Source organism: Muscardinus avellanarius (assembly GCF_963383645.1).
Source record: "Muscardinus avellanarius genome assembly, chromosome: 5".
NCBI classification, from domain to species: domain Eukaryota; kingdom Metazoa; phylum Chordata; class Mammalia; order Rodentia; family Gliridae; genus Muscardinus; species Muscardinus avellanarius.
This window is the reverse complement of record NC_137790.1, coordinates 49,857,619-49,878,894: the sequence shown is the minus strand read 5'-3', so window position 1 is coordinate 49,878,894 and position 21,276 is coordinate 49,857,619. Positions and strand designations below refer to the sequence as shown.

Below are 21,276 nucleotides of genomic sequence, written 5' to 3'. Positions count from 1 at the left end.
TGTAGGTAATTCTCAAAAAAAAATTAAGTTGTTTTAACAAATATCTTCAAGAAAAAAATTAAAAACAAGGAACCCATAAATCAAGAGATTTTTTTAAAAAATCAACCAAATGCAATGCCTTGTTTATAATTTTAGGAAAATCAGGGAAACTTGAACACTAGGTTTCTTTTAGTGATAAAGCATGATAATGTGATTATATTATAAAGAATTTGCAGTATTCAATCCTCCCAATTTTTAATTTCTCTGAAATTTATTATGATAAAAACTGGAAGACATTTTTCAAAAATTCCATTAAGAATGGGCATGGTGGTGCATGCTTGGGAGGCGGAGACAGGAGGATCGCGCAGGTTCGAAGCCAGCCTTGCTGGCTTAAGAGACCCTGTTTCCAAATAAAAATATTTTAAAAAATAGGTCTGGGAGTGTATCCCAGAGATAGAAGGGCTTCCAGGAACCCCAGTACCACACACACACACAAAAAAAGAATTTGAATAATAAAGTATACAATATCTCAAACTCTTGCATATAATGCCACTTACAATATATATACTAAAGCAGTTTTTAAATAGGCCAGTTAAATTTATGAATGAGTTTGGGACCCTATTTCTGTTATTCTAAGTTTCTAAACTCTTTCCTTTAAGAAGGTTTAATCCATTCATCTGTTGCCACAATGGAATTCTAGTCAGCCATAAAGAAGAACAAAATCATACCATTTGCAAGAAGATGGAAAGTCCTGGAGAGCATTATGTTAAGTGAGACCAGCCAAGCACAGAAGGAGAAGGTACATATGTTCCCTCTAATAGGCCCAAACTAGTGAACATAGAGGACACCAGTGGTACTCCAGGTAATGGAGGGAAATACCAGCAAAGCTTGAATGGAAAGATAGGGGAGGAGGAAGACTGAACTTGATTAATGAGGGTCCACATCTGAATATGTGTAAAATTATGAATATGACATGGTTACCCTGGACAATCATTGGTGGGAGGGGGGAAGGGAAAACAGGGGTGGGGGGGGAGAGGGCACCAAGCATAGTTTAAATGTATACCATTTATGTTCAATAAAAAATTTTAAAAAAAGAAAGTTTAAAATTTTTTTATAATTCCTCCTTCAAATCCATTGTTCCTTCTCTGGCTTTGTCTTATAAGAACTGCCTTTAGAATAATTTTCTCAAACCAGATTCCCAGTAAAATATAATGTACTAGAAATGAATCCAAATTGAATGGCTTGTGTAACACCAAGTCCACTGACTTCTTAATACCACAGTCCAGGATCATACAAAGTAAGGACTTTAATGTATATACTACCAAAGAATAACTGATACACTAGGTAGTTTTGTTTGGTGTTTTTTTCTTTTTCTTTTGGCCCTGGGGATGGAATACAGGGGCATTCTACCTCTGAGCCTGAGCCCCATTCATTCATTCATTCATTCATTTGCAGTACTTGGGATAGAACCCAGGGGCATTCTACTCTGAGCTACACCACCAGCCCTATTTTTAATTCTTTATTTTATTTTTTATTCTTTGAAACTTACTGAGTTGCGAAAGACCTCATTAAGTAGCTGAGGCTGTTTATGAACCACAATTCTCCAGTCTCAGCCTCCCAAATGCCAGGATTACAAGCATGCACCACCATGCCCATCTCATTTTTATATTTTAATTTGAAACAGGGTTTTGCTAAGTCTGAGGAGCTTGCTAGATTGCTGAGATTGGCCTCAAACCTGAGATTCTCCTGTCTTAGTCTCCCAAATACTGAAATTACAGGCATGCACCATCATGCCCGGCTAACAACTAGTTTCATAAAGACTAACAACTAGTTTCATTACTTAGTAAAGCTTTGAGGAAATTAGAGGGACAGAATGCATAAAACCACTAACACAAATTAGTTATGAAAATAACATTCAAATACAAGAAGATAGCTAAAAGTCACATTTTAAATTTGAATAAATTAATTATAATTATTTAAAATATATTTATTTGGCTGGGCGTGGTGGCGCATGCTTAAATCCCCGTGCTTGGGAGGCTGAGACAGGAGGACCGCACAGGTTCGAAGCCAGCCTCAGCTACTCAGTGAGGCTCTCAGCAACTTAGTGAGACCCTGTTTCCAAATAAAATATAATAGGTCTGGGAATATAGCCCAGAGGTAGAAAGCCCCTGGGTTCTACCCCCAGTACCACCAAACATAAATAAATAAATAAATATTTATTTATTTATTTATTCAAATTAATAGTAAATATATTAAAATTAATTAACACGCTACTCCAAAATATACTAGAGTAGAATAGGCATAAAAATCAATGCAAGAGAATAATCTAGAAATTAATACTGAAGCACAGACGAATTCACTTTATTAAAAAGATAGTACATCCATTGATAGCATAGTTGGATTGTTATCTGAAAAACTTTTTATTTTTATTCCTACCTGACTTACACAAAAATAATTCCAGATGGTTCAAGACTTAAAACTTAAAAAAAATAAACCAAGTAAGTATGTGAGAAAATGCTAAAGAAGATGATCTATCTTGGCAAGACACAAAACCAAGAGGCTGTGAAGAAAAATACAGATAAATCTAAAAGTATATATGAGTAAAAGATAATCTACAAATGTTTTCAAGGTGATAAAAATTGCCAAGCACAATGAAATGATTTATAGCAACATACCTGTAAAAAGTGTGCCAGGACCATGTTCATATACATGTCTTCTTCCTCCCTGCCACTACCCATGAAACAGAGGTGCTCCCCGCTGGCTATGGAGCCGGACTCAATGGATTGCTTCTGTGCTTCCAGCAAGGATTTCACTGACTGTGCAAACTCAGACGGATTCTGGAGCATCTAGACAATTTAAGAAAATTATTTTGGCAAGTTTGTGTTTCACATGATATTTATAAAACTTAAGATATTTTTCTAGGAAAAACCAACATTTAAAGAGCTACCATGAAAACAAAGGAAGAAGAAAAGGCTACTATAAATAAAATCCTGGGGATAAGAGAAATGTTTATAAATGTATAATACATTACAACAAAATCCCTGGGATAAGAGAAATGTTTATAAGTATGTCTATAATACATTAAAAAAGTTAAAAATTAGCCGGGCATGGTGGCACATGCTTGTAATCCTCGCGCTTGAGAGGCTGAGACAGGAGGATCGCACGGGTTCGAAGCCAGCCTCAGCTACTTAGTGAGGCTTTCAGCAACTTAGTGAGAACCTGTTTCTAAATAAAATATAAAAACGGTCTGGGAGGTAGAAAGCCTCTGGGTTCCACCCCCAGTACCACCAAAAAATAAAAAAATAAATAAATAAATAAAAATAAATAAAAATAAAAATTCAGAGAAAAGTTAAATTATATAAAAAATTCTTCAAGAAATTTTATTTCTTACATAATAAACTAGCTACGGTGTCCTTAAGAATCATTGTAAAAAGTGTATAACAATGAGTAGAAGGACCCATGATTAAAAATAATTGATCAAAATAGCTCTATTTTTAAGTCTACTTACTCTGACAAATTATTTCTTACAGGACAGTCAGAAACAGTAGAAAGTATTCATCAACACTATTTTAGGTATCTGAGAACAAGGATGAAAAATTCTTCTTATCTTTCAGGAAACAAGTATGTCAATAACCATAATTTTTTAGAAGTATTATAATGGGGCTACATAAAAAGCACAGTGAATCCAATAGAAAAATGGAGGGACTACATAGAAGTGCAAACTTTTTTAAAGGGTGCTCCACTTCACTTGTAATTATCACTATTCTTCACCCATTGTTCTGAAAAAATAAAAAAAAAACTGATATTCTAATTTACAGTTGTGAAGTATAAGGTAAGTCAGCCTTTTAAAAGGACAATTAAATGGTTACTAGTAAAATCTATATGCACATGTTCCTCAACCCAACAATCCCACGCTCAAGAACCAATTTTATAGAATTATTTGCCTAAGTCCACAAAACAGGTATACAGATGTTAACTGCAGCATCACTTATAATAAGAAAACTGAAAATAATCCAAATATATATTAATCAGGCAATAAACTATGATACAGATGTACCATGGACCACTATGAAGCACACTTAAATGAAAAGATCGCCAAGAAACTGTTGAGAGAAAAAGTGGCAAAGGAAGAAAATAAGGTAAATAGACATTAAAAGTATACTTTTATTAAGTATAATTATCTTAATATATAAGTATATATTAAAAGAATACTCAGTATACATTTTGAAAAAATATTTTTAATTCAGGTATTCATATATCACTTGAACACATTTTAAAATAAGCATAAGAAAGGAATTAAAAGAGAAAGACACAGTTTACCTCCAGGATATAAACAAGCTAGGCAGACCTTTCTTACATAGAAGTATCCAAAACTCTGAGCTCTTTTACCTCTATTCTCTGTTTTTCCTCCTTCCCTTTCTTCTTTTCTCCCTCCTTTTTTTTTGGGGGGGGGTGGTGGTACTGGGGATTTAATCCAGGGGTATTCTACCTCTGAGCAATACCTCCAAGCCGTTTTATTTGTTACTTTCAAACAGGGTCTTGCTAAGTAACTGCACGCTGGCCTTCAACCTGTGATTCTGTCTCAGCCTCCCAAGTATGGGATTACTACCACTTTCTAAGTTTCCTCTCAACACCACCTAGACCTTTCTACATATCAGCATCAATTTCTCTAGACAAGTTAGAAGGAGGATAGAGAGGGTTATTACTTCATTTTTTTTTTCTGTTTTTCCCATCCCTATGTGCTCAACAACTCCAGCTTAAATAATGTCAGACTGAGTTCTAACAACAGCTCTAAGTATCTCTAACAACATTCAATTATCTACTTTACCTCTTCAATTGAAATGACTGTAGGTTAGTAAACTTAACTGGGTCCTTTATATACCATACCAATCTTATTAAATACATGTTTGTTATATGTATAAATAACACTGTAAAAATGGTTTATGGTAAAAGTTTTTAGAATTCTTATCAAATTATAATAACTGATATTTACAGAGTACTTACTAGCTGCAAGGCTCTATGCTAAGTGCTCCATAGATAGTTCAAAGTAAGTTTAGGACTTACTGACATCACAATGGTAAGCAACAGGAAGCCATAGTTGGCAGTTTTCATTTACCCTTTATGATACCAAAAGGGCATCCTGGGTGAAAAGAAACCTGAGAGCAGCAATTCTTATGAGGGCAGAGATCTCTCCCTAAACAGAAAAACAAATTTCCCCAAATCTGGGACACATGTATTTAGTTCTAAAAAAAAAAAAAAAACTTTCTCTTACAAAAAATTTAACCAACATTTATACTAACCAGATCCGAATCTAAGTGGAAAGCAGTTGATAAGTGCCCAGCATTATACTGTTCTGCAGGACGGCAATCCACCACGAAGAACCGGACTCCTTCCTAAAAGGGAAATATTTGACATACTGGAATTTCCCATGAGATTCATATCCCACAATATAATAACAACCGCCAAAAGAGGGGAAACAAATTAATAAAAAAAAAAATGGTAGGAAGACCTAATTTGTTTAGACGGAAGACAATAACCTGTCAAGGTTGTAAATACTTTTATTCACTTTAAACAGAGAGGACACTTTTTTTTTTTTTAATACTAGAGATTGAACCTAGGAGCATTCTACCTCCAAGCTACATCTCCTGTCCCTTTTTATTTTTCATTTTGAAACAGGGCCTTACTAGGGTGCTGGACCTGGCTAAAATGCTGAGGCTGGCTTCCAATATGTGACCCTCCTGTTTCAGCCCCACCAAGTACTAGAATTACAGGTATGTGCCACCACGCCTGGTTCACATTTTTATATATTATTCTTGAACTGAATTTGGCAAGAAATGTCAATTTGAGTTATGAAACTAATTATACTGAAATCTGTCAATTTGTTGGTGGTGGTGGTACTACAGATTGAACTCAAGGGCATTCTACCCTTAAGATACCTCCAGCCCAATTTTATTTTTTATTTTGAGACAAGGTCTCACTAAACTGCAAAAGCTAGCCTTGGATCGATAATCCTCCTGTCTCAGCCTCCCAAGTACTAGGATTACAGGCATGCACTACCACATCCTGTTGACAATCTGACGATTTGTATGTGTGCATCATATAAATGCTATCTAGTCATAAATACAACTCCAATTCTAGATATACTGTTCTTATTTTTTAAATAAGTCTAAAAACTTATCAACTCAATTCACCTAAGAACCAAATGTTTTTCATGGATGTGAGGAGTTCTACAATGCTAGTTTGATCTCAAGAAGTTCATATGGGTTTCTTTAATCTGGATCAGATCTTTTTAATATTAGTTCTAATAAAAAACATATGAAACGCTTATTATTCTGAATTCTGACCAACAGTATAGATACAGTAAGAAGTCCACCTGAGGTCTGTCAATAAAAGACCTATCTTCCCATGTCTAGTCCTCCTCCCTGCTCAACCTTGGAAATATATCCCACCTTCCAAATACATACACCCAAGACTAACTATGGCACTCTATGTGATAAATGGTATATATCAAAAAAATTACAGGTCAAACTGATTAATTAGATGAAGACCATAATGGAGAGAAAATTATGGCACATTTTTATAATTCTCCCTTGCTTACTTTATGGCATTAAACCATATAATTTAATTAGCTTTATAACTACACAGATTCTAACCATTAAGTGCTAAATTTGCCCCTTTAAGTACTTTATGCAATGCCACTTTCAGTTAGTTTGCTAAAACATGAAAAAAATATATGAAAATGTACAAGCACTGGTGTCAAGAATGACAGAAACAATTACTGACAACTAAATTAACACAGAAGCTGGTAGTTTAAAAATCGACCATCTGGACAGAAGACTTAACACACTAATTATTCAAAAAAGGAAAAGATGCCAGGTGTGGTGGCAGAAGCTTATAATCCCAGTACTTGGGGACGCTGAGACAGGAGGATTGCAGGTTCGCAGCCAGTCTCAGCTACTTAGTGAGGCCCTCAGCAACTTAGTGAGACCCTGTTTCAAGCTAAAAAATAAATCACAGGGCTGGGGACATAGCTCAGAGGTAGGATGCCCCTGGGTTCAAACCCTAGTACTACAAAAACAACAGCAAAAAAAAAAAAAAGGAAAAGAGTCACACTGTTGTAGTAAATGAATTTTGTAGAATTCAATGAACAGGAGGAAGTTCTGGCTTTTCTTTCCTTCTTTAGTTTTGGTGCTGGAGATTGAACCCAGAACTTCATGCATGCTAAGTACATGTTGTCCCACTGAGCTGCAGCCCAATACCGGGTTCCTTATATTTAAAAGTACTCTGATAAGCCAGGCGTGGTGGTGCACACTTGTAATCCCAACATGTAGGAAGTTGAGACAGGAGGATCGCAGGTTTGCAAATAGCCTCAGCTACTTAGTGAGGCCCTCTGCAACTCAGTGAGACCCTATTTCAAAATAAAGAATAAAAAATAGGGCTGGAGGTGTAGCTCGGAGGTTGAATGTCCCTGGGTTCCATCCCCAGTACCACATACACAAAAAAAGTACTCTGATAAATGGGTTTCCTTATTAATAGTACTCTGATAAATGGGTGTCCTTTACTTACCCCTTGCAACTGATTTGCCTGCAGAATCTCTGATACTGAGATGGCCAGACAAAGAGCCTGACTCAGATCTGCATCATCATCCTTAATTCCCAACAAAGTACTACCAAAGAGATGGTGATTATCCTACAAAGAGAAAGTTTTAAACATTATTAAAAAAAATCAAAATCAAACTTTCTTCCTAAAAATATTATTAAACTATGTTAAAAGGTAAAATAATTATGTAATATCCTGGAGTCCTATGACTTCTACAACTTACTATATAATCTCAAATCCTATAAACTAAAATTACAAATAGGTCACATACAAAGTCCTTACCAGAATTCATACAAAATAAAAGACTAAAAAATAAAAAAAACCTGCCAGGCATGGTGGTGCACGTTTGTAATCCCCGTGCTTGAGAGGCAGAGACAGGAGGATCGCGTAGGTTCGAAGCCAGCCGCGCGCACTGGCTTAGGTGACCCTGTTTCTAAATAAAAATATAAAATAGGTCTGGGAGTGTAACCCGGAGGTAGAAGGGCTTCCAGGAACCCCAGTACCACCAAAAAAAAAAAAAAAAAAAAAAAAAAAAAATCTACACAGCTTTTCTCTATCCTATCACCCACAATTCAATTTTAAGGGGGTTGAGAATGTAGTTTTTGGGTAGAGCATTTACCTAGAATGTATGAAGCCCTGGGTTGGACCCTCAGCACTGTGGTACTGGGGAGTGAACTTGGGCATTCTACCTCTGAGCTACAGTCCTCACCATATTTTACTTTTTAAATTTTGAAACAGGGTCCTACTAAATTGCTGAGGCTGGCCTCTAACCTATGATCCTTCAGCCTCAGTCTCCCACATACTGGGATTATAGGCAACCATATCCAGATGATGCTCTTTTTTTTTTTTTTTTTTTTTTTTTTGGTATTGGGGACTGAACTCAGGAACATTCTACCTCTGAGTTACACCCCCAGTCCTATTTTATTTTGAAATAGTGTCTTGCTAAGTTGCTAAGGATGGCCTTAAACCTATGCCTCAGCCTCCCAGATACTGGGATTACAGGCAAAAGTCATCGGGCCTGGCTAATGGTGCTCTTTTTAAAACATCAAAGAAGAAAAGAATAAGCCTTCCTTTTCACACAGTACTCTAAACCTCTGTCCTACCATCCGACTTACCCAAAACCCTGATGGAAAGTAAAATGATCTCCCTAAGGAGCTCATTAAAATAGTTGAAATTCATCCCTGGAAAGAATCTTCTTAAATTATTTTTGAAGGAAGTATTTTTAAAAGGTTAACCTTATCATGCCTTCTGAGGCACAGTATACTGAACATAATTTAACCTTAATTTGACATTTCAGTGACATGTTGACTACCAACTAGGAATTATTACAGCAGAATTCTTAAAATAAAAAAGCAATAATGCTCTCATAGGCCACTGAGGTCACAGACAAAAACCTGTGCCTCCTTCACTATTAGGTTTTACTTCTTGGAGTGTTCATTTTCTATTTTATACCATATTATATTATATTATACTATATATATTATATTTATATCATATTCATATAATCTGGTGTCCTTTACTGAAAGGCCTAGTTAGTCTAAGAATCTAGGCCACTAAGGAGCTAAGTGATCCTTTTTTGTTTATAAGACAGTCCTGCATTACTAAGGTTATCCAAGGCTGAACTCCAAAAAAGGAAGTATAACTATATACTTTCCATCAAATTTTTGTAATACAAATTTTAAACTCACAAAAGCACTAATTTATTAAATATCTTACAATTTCCTCATGTTCAGAAATAACTAGTAATTGGAACCAAGTTAACATGGATGGCTACTACTTATTTAATCTTGTTTCTCAACTAGGGAAAATATTTACAGTGAAAAATATCACACAAAACTGTAACACGTAAAAGAAAAAAATGCTAAGCCAGACACGGTGGCGCACGTTTGTAATCCCAGCATTCAGGAGGCTGAAACCAGAGGATCGCAGTTTGTGGACAGCATCAGCTTAGTGAGGCCCTCCGCAACTTAGTGAGACCCTGTTTCGAAATAAAGAATAAAAATAGGGCAGGGGTGTGGCTCAGAGGTCAAATGCCCCTGGGTTCCATCCCCAGACCGGCAAAAAAAAAAAAAAAAAAAAAGGAAAAGAAAAGAAAAGAATGCTAAGTTAGAATATTTTAGCTGAAGTGGATATAAAAATAAACAACAAAATAATGTACAAAATATGAAATACAGAAGAGTTGGTTGTTTATTGACTTTTACCTTCCTAAAAGAAGCTGGTGTTTTACTGCAATAATACTGAGCCAGAGAGAAAAGGTCTTCTATATCTTCTAGATTCAAACTGGATGGAGTATTTTCCAAGAACTCTGTAATATGATTAGAGATATGACAAGGTTTAACAAATAGTAAAAAAAAACAACAATTAACACTATTTATGGTCAAAGCTAAAATATCTTTTTTTTTTTTTTGCAGGTCGGGGGATGGAACCCAGGGGCATTCTACCTCCGAGATACACCCCCTGCCCTATTTTGTATTCTTTATTTTGAAACAGAGTCTCACTGAGTTGCAAAGGGCCTCAAGTAGCTGAGGCTGTCTGCGAACCACAATCCTCTGGTCTCAGCCTCCCAAATGCTGGGATTACAAGCGTGAGCCACCACGCCTGGCTCTAAAATATCTTTATCATAATAATTTTCCTGTTAGTGAATGATGGTTGGATAATCTACCCAAATTCATTACCCTAACTGCAACTTTCTGATTTATTGTTCAACAAACATATATGAAATACCAGGGCCCCTAGAAATAAAAAATGAGTATGAATAGTTTCTGACTCAGCCATGCATGCCTGAGTACCCAACTAACTCGGGAGGATCATCAAATTCAAAGCCAGCCTGGGCAACTTAGTAAGATCCTATTTTATTTATTTATTTTTTGGTGGTACTGGGGTTCCTGGAAGCCCTTCTACCTCCAGACCTACGCGATCCGCCCGGCTATTTATTATTTTAAAATAGGATCTTAGCCGGGTGTGGTGGTGCACGCTTGTAATCCCCGCGCTTGGGAGGCAGAGACAGGAGGAACACGCAAGTTCGAAGCCAGCCGCGCGCGCTGGCATAGGAGACCCTGTTTCCAAATAAAAATATAAAATAGGTCTGGGGGTGTAGCCCAGAGGTAGGAGGGTTTCCAGGAACCCCTGTACCACCAAAATAGATAAATTAATTAATTAATTAATTAATTTTTTAAAAAGTGCCGGGCGTGGTAGCATGCGCTTGTAATCCCCCCCACCCCTTGCTTGGGGGCCAAAGACAGGAGGATCGCGCTGGTTCGAAGCCAGCCTCACTGGCTTAAGAGACCCTATTTCCAAATAAAAATATAAAAACAGGTCTGGGAGTATAGCCCGGAGGTAGAAGGATTTCCAGGAACCCCAGCACCACCAATCAATCAATAAAATAAATAGTGCTTAAAGAATAGGAGAGTTGAATGCAACCTCACAGTTCTTCTAGCCTAAATTTATGCTGGAAGAAACTGAGTTTTAGAGAGATTAGGTGACCTGAAATGTTTTCTCCATATTAAATAATATAATACTTACGAATAGCTTCTTCTTTGCTGTCTGACTCCTGTGCTAAAATAACTTCTCTGTAAAAGGAAATCAAATGATTGTGAATTAAATATTAAGAACATCCTAAGAGAAATAAAAATATACTTAATTTGATACTTACTTTGCATTAACAAGGATAATTAACATTAAAAAATAAATAAAAAATGGATCTGCTTGTTGTAGATATCCATCCCATATTGCTTGAGTGGCTTCAATGGAACAGTAACATGCAAAAAGGCTTCCAAGCTGTAATCAAGAAGTGCAATGAGAGAGATAAACCAATGGAACTGACTTCTTCTAAAACTGCTAAAGCAAATGAAAAAGTAATAAATGATGTGCACCTGAAACTGATTTTAACATTGGAAGCAGACATGTGATGTGTATTCAAAGCATAATGCAGGCCACTTACTAGTTGTGTGACTTAGGGCACATCACTTAGCCTCTTTAAAGCTTCCATTTCTACTTCTGTTTAAAAAAAGGATACTGCTATCCATCTTCTACCATTGTAATTAACCTAGAATATCTAGTGATTTATATTTCTGCCAAAGCATAATAACTAGTATAACTGCCTAAAGCTCTATAATTATTAATTATATCACTGTATTTAACTTACAAAGAAATTATGAGGATGAAATATAGAACTTTCTTAAAAGCACCTAGTAAACTTTTAGTGACAATACAAATGTGACTTGCTTCCAAAGCTTATTTGTAAATCATGCAAAATAGATGAGACAAAATTCATATACTTCAACAGATTTTAGGAGCTCTTTGGTTTTATATTTCAAATAAAAGAGTTTTAAAGTTATATGTTTCTCTATAGCCCAATATGCTTTAAATATATCAATTCAGTGATACTTTAGGTCTTTCAATTTTCATTAAATTCAGAAACAATTCCATCTACACCAGGCGTGGTGGCGCACGCTTGTAATTCCAGCATTCGGGAAGCTGAGATTGGAGGATCACAGTTCATAGACAGCCGCAGCTACTTAGTGAGGCCCTCTGCAACTTAGTGAGACCCTGTTTCAAAATAAAGAATAAAAAATAGGGCAGGGGGTGTAGCTTGGAGGTTGAATGCCCCTGGGTTCCACCCCCAGACACACACACACACACACACACACACACACACACACACACACACACACAAATCAATCTACAAAAGACTACATTTAAAATGTTTGTGGTGACTGAGCATGTTCTTTCAGTATATATTTTGTACTACATACTACTAAATATTGTCATATACTGTTTATTTATTACCTCTTAACTTTCACAACAGGCCTGCAAAGTAGGCATTTTCTGTCCATTTCACAGATAAGACACTAGTGAGTGGTGGTGTTGGAACTAGGAAAAAGGCCTATGAATCCACAGTCCACATAACTGCCATTGCACTTGACTATAAGGCTTTTTTTTTTTTTGTACTGAGGATTAAACCCAGGGTCATTCTAACCTCCAAGCCCCATACTCTGCCCTATTTAATTTTTTATTTTGATATAGGGTCTCACTAATTTGCTAAGGGTCTCACTAAGGTGCTGAGGCTGGCCCGGAACCTGCAATCCTCCTGTTTCACCCTCCCAAGTACTGGGATTGCTGTTTGAAAAATTCCTATTAAAAACATGGATCAGAAGCTATAAATAAATAGAATAATAAATATAAAAACAGAATAGTAACATAAAGCCATTCTTACAAGTCACCATTGCATTGGTCTCATTTATGTGTTCTCTAGGTTTACAAATTTAAATTAATTGCTTCATCTAGTGAATTAAGAAAAACAACATCTCCAATTCCATCAACATGACATTAGTAACAAAAATGAACCACTAACTTTCATTTGAAAACACAAATGGAAAAGGACAGTACACTGATTTGTACTTTATATTCTTTTGCATTAATCATTTGGTAATCTTAAGAAACTTTCCTTGTGATTATTTACCAACTCTTATGTATACCATCATTTGTATGAACGTGGTTTTAAACTGAACTGATATATATCGTGCTATATATACTATATATATGTGGCACATAAACTGAAGAGAAACTAGTTGTTTTAGTGTTCGGTTTAAATCTCTTGAGACAGCCAAATACTAATACAGGGTTCGAGACCACTACTATTAAAATGCTTAAGAGAAATAATTTCTTACTTTAACAGAAAGTACTAGATTTAATAGCAACATATGAACCTCAGAGAAGCTACAATTTTATTATTTTAATAAAAAGTGACAGGACTGTAGCTAATAGAAAACTTAAAAAATGAATTAAGAGGTCTGGGATTCCATGAGTCCATAAGTGAAAGCTGTTAGGATTCTCTATCATATGTTGATCGCTAACTAATCCAAACATCCTCTGAGATAGATATAATTATTATTCTCAGATGAGGAAATTAAAGCTCAGAAGCTAAGTGTCCTTCACCACACTTTTAATAAGTGGCAGATACAGAATTCTTCCTAAAGAAAAGTAAGATATATTCAAAGCATATGTGTAATTTTAAAAGTCTTCTAATATCCGATCAGTGCTTTAGGGATATTTTCATTTAACCTAGAAGAACAATTCTCAAACTGTGATCTGAGGGTCCCAGAGATCCTCAGACTCTTACTTTTCCTTGTTTATTTCATACTCATTCCCTCATAAATGAACAAAGGCTACATGATACAATTGAATGCAGCTTCATGTGAGTCCACCTGTCTGATGTTAAGCAAACACTAAGGAGTTTTGTAAAAATATAAACAATAACACTATTCTAATTTCCTTTTGGATAATACATGTATTTTTAAATTAAAAATAGGCTAATTATATTAACATACAATTAATTTATCATTACTTTTAATTGAACTAACAAATTAGTATTTAAAATTCCTTAGTTTTACTTTCTAATCAACATAATAAATATAAACAAGGGTCATCAATTATTTTTAGATTGTGTAAGTGGTCCTGAAACCAAGATTTGAGAACCACTAGCTTTCCTTTGAAAACACAAATGCAAAACGACAGTGCACTGATTTGTACTTTATATTCTTTTGCATTAATCATTTGATAATCTTAAATTTTCCTTGTGATTATTTACCAACTCTTATGTATACCATCAATAGTATGAACATATATGGTTGTAAACTGAACTGATATATATCATGCTATATATACTGTGTACAAATATTTGCAGATATATGTATTAAGTATATCATATTAATGTATAAGTATATTGATATAAATACATAATATGCATTAATGTACACTATATGTGTTATGTTTTTATATATGTGTAAAACAACAAATGGCTAAACTTCATATCAAATAATTTGAACTAACATAAAAGGAAAAAAAATATTCTGGAGAGCAGGTAACTTTATTCCTTTTGTTTAGATAGTCTATCATTTGGAAATTTTCTTTCTTTTCCTTGAATAAACACTCTACCTAACTATAGTTATATAAACTATTTTTCATTAAGTGTTCCTACTTTCACTTTATTACCCAGTTGAGTGCATAGGAGTCTGGAGTAATTTTCTTTGTATCAAGAAAAGAACAAAGCTCAGGCTCATGGTATTGGATGAGTAATCGGAAGAGATGAAATGGTCTCCCCTTTAAGGAACAATCCCTAGAAGACAAGAGAAGCAAGGGTTCTTGCATTAATAGGTCATAAATGATCACATCAGTAATTAATCTTCCTGCAGCACTGACCCCAGAACGCCTGAACACTGTGGCATCTGCAGCAAGCCTGTCCAACAGAGCCAGGCAGAGTTCTCTTGCTTACACCTTTAAATATACCCGATTGACAAAAGTTTATAGCAGGTCTAAGGCCAGTTTAGGGAGATTCTCTCCAGGTGAACCAGGCAGCACTCAAGTGAGAAAGCTATAGGACTCCCTGAAAGCAGCACTTCAAATATCGTGATAAGGTCGGGGGTCCTAAAAGATCCTAAAAGATCTGGAAAGTCCTAAAGAATTTGAGCCCCCTGCTTCACTGCCAAGTAAAAGGTAACTCTTAGGAAGTCCTCGGGCTGGCTCCAGTTTGTATACTCAGAAATGTTCTTTAGGCTGGGTGTGGGAGTACAGCTTATACTCTCAGCACTTGGGAGGCTGAGACAGGAGAACTGCAGGTTTGAAGTCAGCCTCAGCAGTTCAGTGAGGTTCACATCAACTTAGTGAGACTTTGTTTCCAATTAAAAAAGAAAATAGGTCTGGGAGCATAGCTCAGAGGTAGAATGCCTCTATGTTCAATTGCCAATACCACATAGACACACAAATAAAAGTCCTTTAGCAAAGGTACAAGTGTGAAGTGATTGCAGGTGAACATTTCAGGATAATGAACTGGAAACTTAGAAACCATCAAGGTAGCCTGGTCCAAGCACTCAGAGTGAATTCCATAAGGTTCCAAATACTCATCTTATTGAATAACTGTCCTGTGTAAAATGTTATTGTGAGAATAAAATAAGAAAGTTGAAAGCAAATGTTGTATAATATAAATGGCTCCAAATATATATTCCATCATTTTTATTATCACAATGCCTTTTTTCAAATAAACATTACATTCCACTATAAGATTCTTTGACTAGAGAAGTGTTCTGGGCCATGATGTATCTCAGTCTGCTCAGCTTTAGGAAGGTGCCTCTGTACAAAGTCATAACTAACTACTCACAACCCTGATATACCGTGTGTGTGTGTGTGTCTGTCTGTCTGTCTTGCTGGGGATTGAACTCTGGGCCTCATAAATCCTAGACAAGTACACTACCACTTAAGCTACATCCCTAGCCCTTTATTACCATGAGTAGAAAGGAACCATCCTCAGATCTGAATGCAAAGAAGACAAGCCTTTGGAGCAGGTAGAGACCTCTCCATTCACTAAGCTCATCCATGAGGAAGCACAGTTGCTTCCTCATTCCCACATTCAGTCTCTACCTCTGAACTCAGAAGCCCTATTTCTAACTCCCATGGAATCAGCATTCTTAGGACATCTTTTGTGCCTAGAGGACTGTTAAATATTATTATTTTTAGATTAGTTCATTTTAGTGTTTATATTTTTAATACCTCAAAGATTAATGAAGTGATTTCATAGAAAAAGTACCTCTCAAAAGATTGATTCTTGGTAGCATGGTTATACTGAGTATAGAAAGTGCATTAATTTTAGCAACTAGTCAAAAACAAAAAGTATGCAAAACACAGTTGCTTCCAAACAATGTGTATAGTATTACTGTGAATCAAGTGATAACTAATTTAATCTTCATTTGGACCAGTAGGTTTCACTAATTCCAGAGCCAGGCCACCTGTCTCTATTTTAAGTTTCTTTTTGTTCTACAGTTTTTACAGTCTGATCCACAGCACGAGGGACCACAACAATTCTTTCTAGTGAGTGCCCCACCACCATGACTCCACCACAACTACCTAGATATTTGTCCAGTCTCAACTCAAGATCACTTACTCAGAGAAGCCATCCCTGACCTCCAGGGTGAGTTAGGTCACTTCCATATAGTCCCATAGCATTCAATATCTTACCTTTTTAAAACTCAGCACATTTCATTTCACTTGTTCATTATCTATTTCCAGGGCTACACTGTTAACTGTAGTTCTAGCATTTAAAAAAATCTAACTTTTAGAGCCAGGCGTGGTGTTGCATGCTTGTAATCCCTGCGCTTGGGAGGCTGAGACAGGAGGATCGCACAGGTTCGAAGCCAGCCTCAGCTACTTAGTGAGGCTCTCAGCAACTTAGTAAGACCCTGTTTCCAAATAAAATATAAAATAGATCTGGGAGTATAGCCCAGAGGTAGAAAGCCCCTGGGTTCCACCCCCAGTACCACAAAAAAAAAAAATCTCACTTTTAATGTTAGATTTTAATCTAACACTATAACGTTATTTCTATTTTGGAGGTTAAGACAGTAAAATAGAGGTAACACCAAGTACACTTGAAGAGTTATGCTACATATATAAACTTCAGAAGTAAAAATTCTTAACTAAAGAACTCTTTCAAAGATGCTTAAAACCATAAAAAAGTCAAACTGACAATTATAGTTCAATCTTAAAAAATTATTTGAATCTTTCACTTTACCATCAAAATAAATCTAACAACTTTAGCTCAAAGCAAAGTAGACGTTTATGCATTTTTCAAGCTATAACTAAACCATATTTTACCTGGGGATGTACTTATTCATGATAGCATAAAAGCAGTTGTATAAGTCGCTGCGTGGCAGCTGAAGATGCACCAGTGGTTTCAGTAGATGTATCCAGCTAAGGGATGTGCTATATTTAATATTACGTGATTTACAATAAAAGGTAATTACAGATTCAATATCCAGAAGTAATTCTGCAGCCTTTTCCTCTGGCACTGAAAGCTGGCCTGAAAAGTGTCAAAATAAAGTTATCAAAGACCTGTTAGAGGCTCAGTGACTGGACATATCATTTGTTTACAAATATACAGTATGGTGGGAGTGCATTCAGAACATGACTAAGGCAAAGTAACATTCGAGCATTTTTTCTCACATGAATACATGTCAGAAAAAATTCATCCTTTCACAGATCTAAAACTTAAAGGACAAATACCTTTATAATCTCAACTTAAAGCAAGATAATTGTTTAAAGAAAATTAAGAATAACAAAGTTTCACTTATTTGTTTTCTTACCTGGTCCCTTGGGAGAAAAATAGAAACTTCTAAATTTTATTTACTAACCATCAGCATTTACTAATACTTGACATCTATTTATGTTAAACAGAAGAATTGGTCCATCTGAAGTGGAGCTGTAGGTAAAGCAGGTATAACCCGTTTCGTTGGAAAGCCAAAAACATTTTCTAAACAACAGATTATCATCTACCCCACAAGGGGAAGCTGCCACTATAACTGTGGCAAGACGAAGGAAAGAAATTTATTCTTCACCACAAAATTTCCTTTCTCTCCTTCTTTCCCTCCCTTTCTTTCTTTGGTCTTACTTTAATTTTTATAATAAAGTTATTCAAACATGCATAAACATAAAACTACCTATGAAGTCCTTATCCTGATATGTCACACACAGGATTAGCAAAAACAAAAATTCAAATTAAATAGGAAAAAATCTGCAAACAGAATCAAATAAATTTATTAATATGTGATACAAGCCAGGTGTGGTGGCGCACGCTTGTAATCCCCAGGCTTGGAAGGCAGAGACAGGAGAAGAGTGCAGGTTCAAAGCCAGCCGCGAGTTTCCAAATTAAAAAATATATTAAAAAAATAGGTCTGGGAGTGTAGCCTGGAAGTAGAAGGGTTTCCAGGAACCCCAGTACCACAAAAAAAAAAAAAAAAAAAAAAAAAAAAAAAAAAAAGCGATACATTATGCACTACTTACTATCAAATGTCTGGCCCAAATTACCTTTCTTTTGCCCACACCAGCAATAAGGTTTCTTACATAGCTAGTACTCAAATGACTATTTAACCAGTAAATTAACTGAAATATGATGGAAAGAAAGCCAAAAAAAATCCAATGGACTATAGATCAATTAGAAAAGTATAAACTAGGTTAACTCAGTCTATGTTATAAATTAAAATAGGCTTCATGGACTGACTGGAAAACTACTCACCTGTGATTTCTAACAGTTTTTCTGTAGTAGATTATGAACTGATTTATAAAGTTTAGAACATAGCCCCTTTAATTTGAGGGCTGTATATAATAATACAGATATTCAATTATACAACAACCAAATTTAACACTGCAACATAAGTAAAAATGTATATAAAAAAGTAAACACAATGCAAAAGAAACAGTGAAAACTAGGTTCTCTTTCTTAAAATTAGCTAATAATATCTCATAAGAATTTCAAAACAAATACAATTACTTGCAAGACCTTACAAATTCAACATATTCCAAATTATAACAAGATATATATTTTCACAGTTTGAAAACAATTATTAGACTTACCAATAAACTCTAGGCAATCTTTATGAATAGTGTTCTGTTCTGGGAGGTCTAAAATACCATCCCATGATGCCAAACTATCGCCTTTTCCTGCAACATTCAAAGCAATCTGGAAGATTAAAAAAAGCAACTAGCTTCAAATTTTATTTCTCATCCTTGGAAAATGTGCTATAATAATGAAAAGCCTAAATTTAGAAATTATAACAAAGATTACTAAGTAAAATATATTTATCCATCAAATACTGAATACTTACATCACAATAAACCAACAGAACTTTTTTTTTTTGCGGGTCTGGGGATGGAACCCAGGGGCATTTGACCCCTGAGCTACAGCCCCTGCCCTATCATTATTATTATTATTATTATTATTATTATTATTATTATTATTATTATTTATTTTTAAACAGGGTCTCACTGAGTTGTAGAGTGCCTAAGTAGCTGAGGCTGTCCACGAACCGCGATCCTCCAGTCTCAGCCTCCCGAATGCTGGGATTACAAGCATGCGCCACCACGCCCGGCTCAACAGAATTATTTTAAATCCTCCTATATTAGATTTTACTACTTCATGTTGATTCAGGGAATAGACACAATTATACACAATATTTATATACTTACACAGATGACTGTATTTCAAGCAATTATCTTTGTTGCATTTTATGTATTTATTTATTTTTTGGTACTAGGGATTGAACCCAAGGGCATTTTACCTCCAAGTTACATTCAAGGTACTATTTTTTATTCTTTATTTTGAAACAAGATCTCACTAAGTTTTGGAGGGCTTCACTAAGTAGCTGAGGCTGCCACGAAACTGTGATCCTCCTGTCTCAGGCTCCCAAGCACTGGGATTACAAGCATGCACCATCACACACCTGGCTTTGTTGCATTTTTTTACATTCCTATATTATTTATACATATATACTAGAAAACAGCACATCTGTACCATATACAATTATGTATATTATATACTTAATAAGCACAAATATATTATGTAAGCATTATATACTTAATTAAGTTCTGTACCAATTAAAAGGATCTTTTGGAGGGAGGTACTTGGGATTGAACCCAGGGAAATTCTACCCTCAAACTAAAATCCCAGCCCTTTTTATTTTGAAACAGGGTCTCAATAAGTCACTGAGGTTGGCCTCAAATCTGTGATCCTCCTGTCTCAGCTTCAAGTACTAGCATTCAAGCACACACCACCATGCCCAGTTTAAGAACATCTTGACATATAAACCAAGTGCGACAAGTGGGCCTTCTAAAATTCAAATTTAAGAAAATCACCTGAAGTTATATGAGACAACTGAAGAAATCTTATAATATTAAGAAAGTATTCTTCTTTTAAGTGCTTAATGGTCTTGTGGATACTTTAAAAGTCTTTAAATCTCAAAAATTTCCATTAAAGAACTTTAGTATGCTATCAAGGATTTATTTAAAAATAATCCAGTGGGGGTAGGGTGGGGAAGAAAGAATGGAGATACTTATCAAACAAGATAGATTGGCCAAATGTTGATTAACAGTCAAAGTTGGGCTATGGAGGGTCCATTATATAAAAAAGTCTCCATATTTTTGTATGCGTTTAAATTTCTATAATAAACCGGACCTGGTTGAACACAGTTGTAATCAATTTGTAAGTTTTAAGTAAATTGTAATCTTAGCTTCTTAGGGAGGCTAAGACAAGAGGATCACAGGTTCATGGACAGCTTCAGCTACTACTTATGGAGGCCCTCTGCAACTTAGTGAGACCCTGTTTCAAAATAAAGAATAAATAAATAGGGCTGGGAGCCAGGCGTGGTGGCACACGCTTGTAATCCCAGCATTCAAGAGGCTGAGATTGGAAGATCGCGGTTCACGGACAGCCTCAGCTACTTAGTGAGGAAGTCCACAACTTAGTGAGACCCTATTTCAAAATAAAAAATAGGGCAAAGGGTGTAGCTCGGAGGTCGAATGTCCCTGAGTTCCATCCCCAGAACCTCAAAAAAATAAAATAAAATAAAAATAGCTCAGAGGTAGAATACCCCTGGGTTCAATTGCCAATACCACACACACACACACACACACACACACACACACACACACAAAATTAAATAAATAAATCCCTATAATAAAATATTTAGAATGCTATATACAATTATAATTCCATTTCTGTTAACTGTATGTGCACAGAAGAAAGATATACACCTAGATATTACTATGTGTTTTACCTATTAATATAACAAATTGTTTTTATTTTATACTTTGTGTATATATATATAAATATATATTTTTGGTACTGGGGATGGAACCCAGGAGCATTCTACCTCCGAG

The 21,276-nt window shown here is 35.5% G+C and overlaps 1 protein-coding gene across 2 annotated transcripts in view; it reads right to left on the bottom strand.

The window, feature by feature from the left end:
• Nucleotides 1–21,276, bottom strand: part of TBC1D23 (TBC1 domain family member 23) — a gene marked incomplete at both ends in the record, with an annotated part of 76,174 nt that overhangs the window by 27,285 nt on the left and 27,613 nt on the right. For both annotated transcript variants that reach the window (XM_080696710.1, XM_080696709.1), the window contains 9 exons: nt 2,655–2,825; nt 5,280–5,372; nt 7,546–7,668; nt 9,780–9,883; nt 11,101–11,147; nt 11,231–11,355; nt 14,572–14,695; nt 17,221–17,425; nt 18,976–19,081. In XM_080696710.1, coding sequence (XP_080552836.1) covers nt 2,655–2,825; nt 5,280–5,372; nt 7,546–7,668; nt 9,780–9,883; nt 11,101–11,147; nt 11,231–11,355; nt 14,572–14,695; nt 17,221–17,425; nt 18,976–19,081 — 1,098 coding nt within the window. The remainder of the gene's footprint in view (nt 1–2,654; nt 2,826–5,279; nt 5,373–7,545; nt 7,669–9,779; nt 9,884–11,100; nt 11,148–11,230; nt 11,356–14,571; nt 14,696–17,220; nt 17,426–18,975; nt 19,082–21,276) is intronic.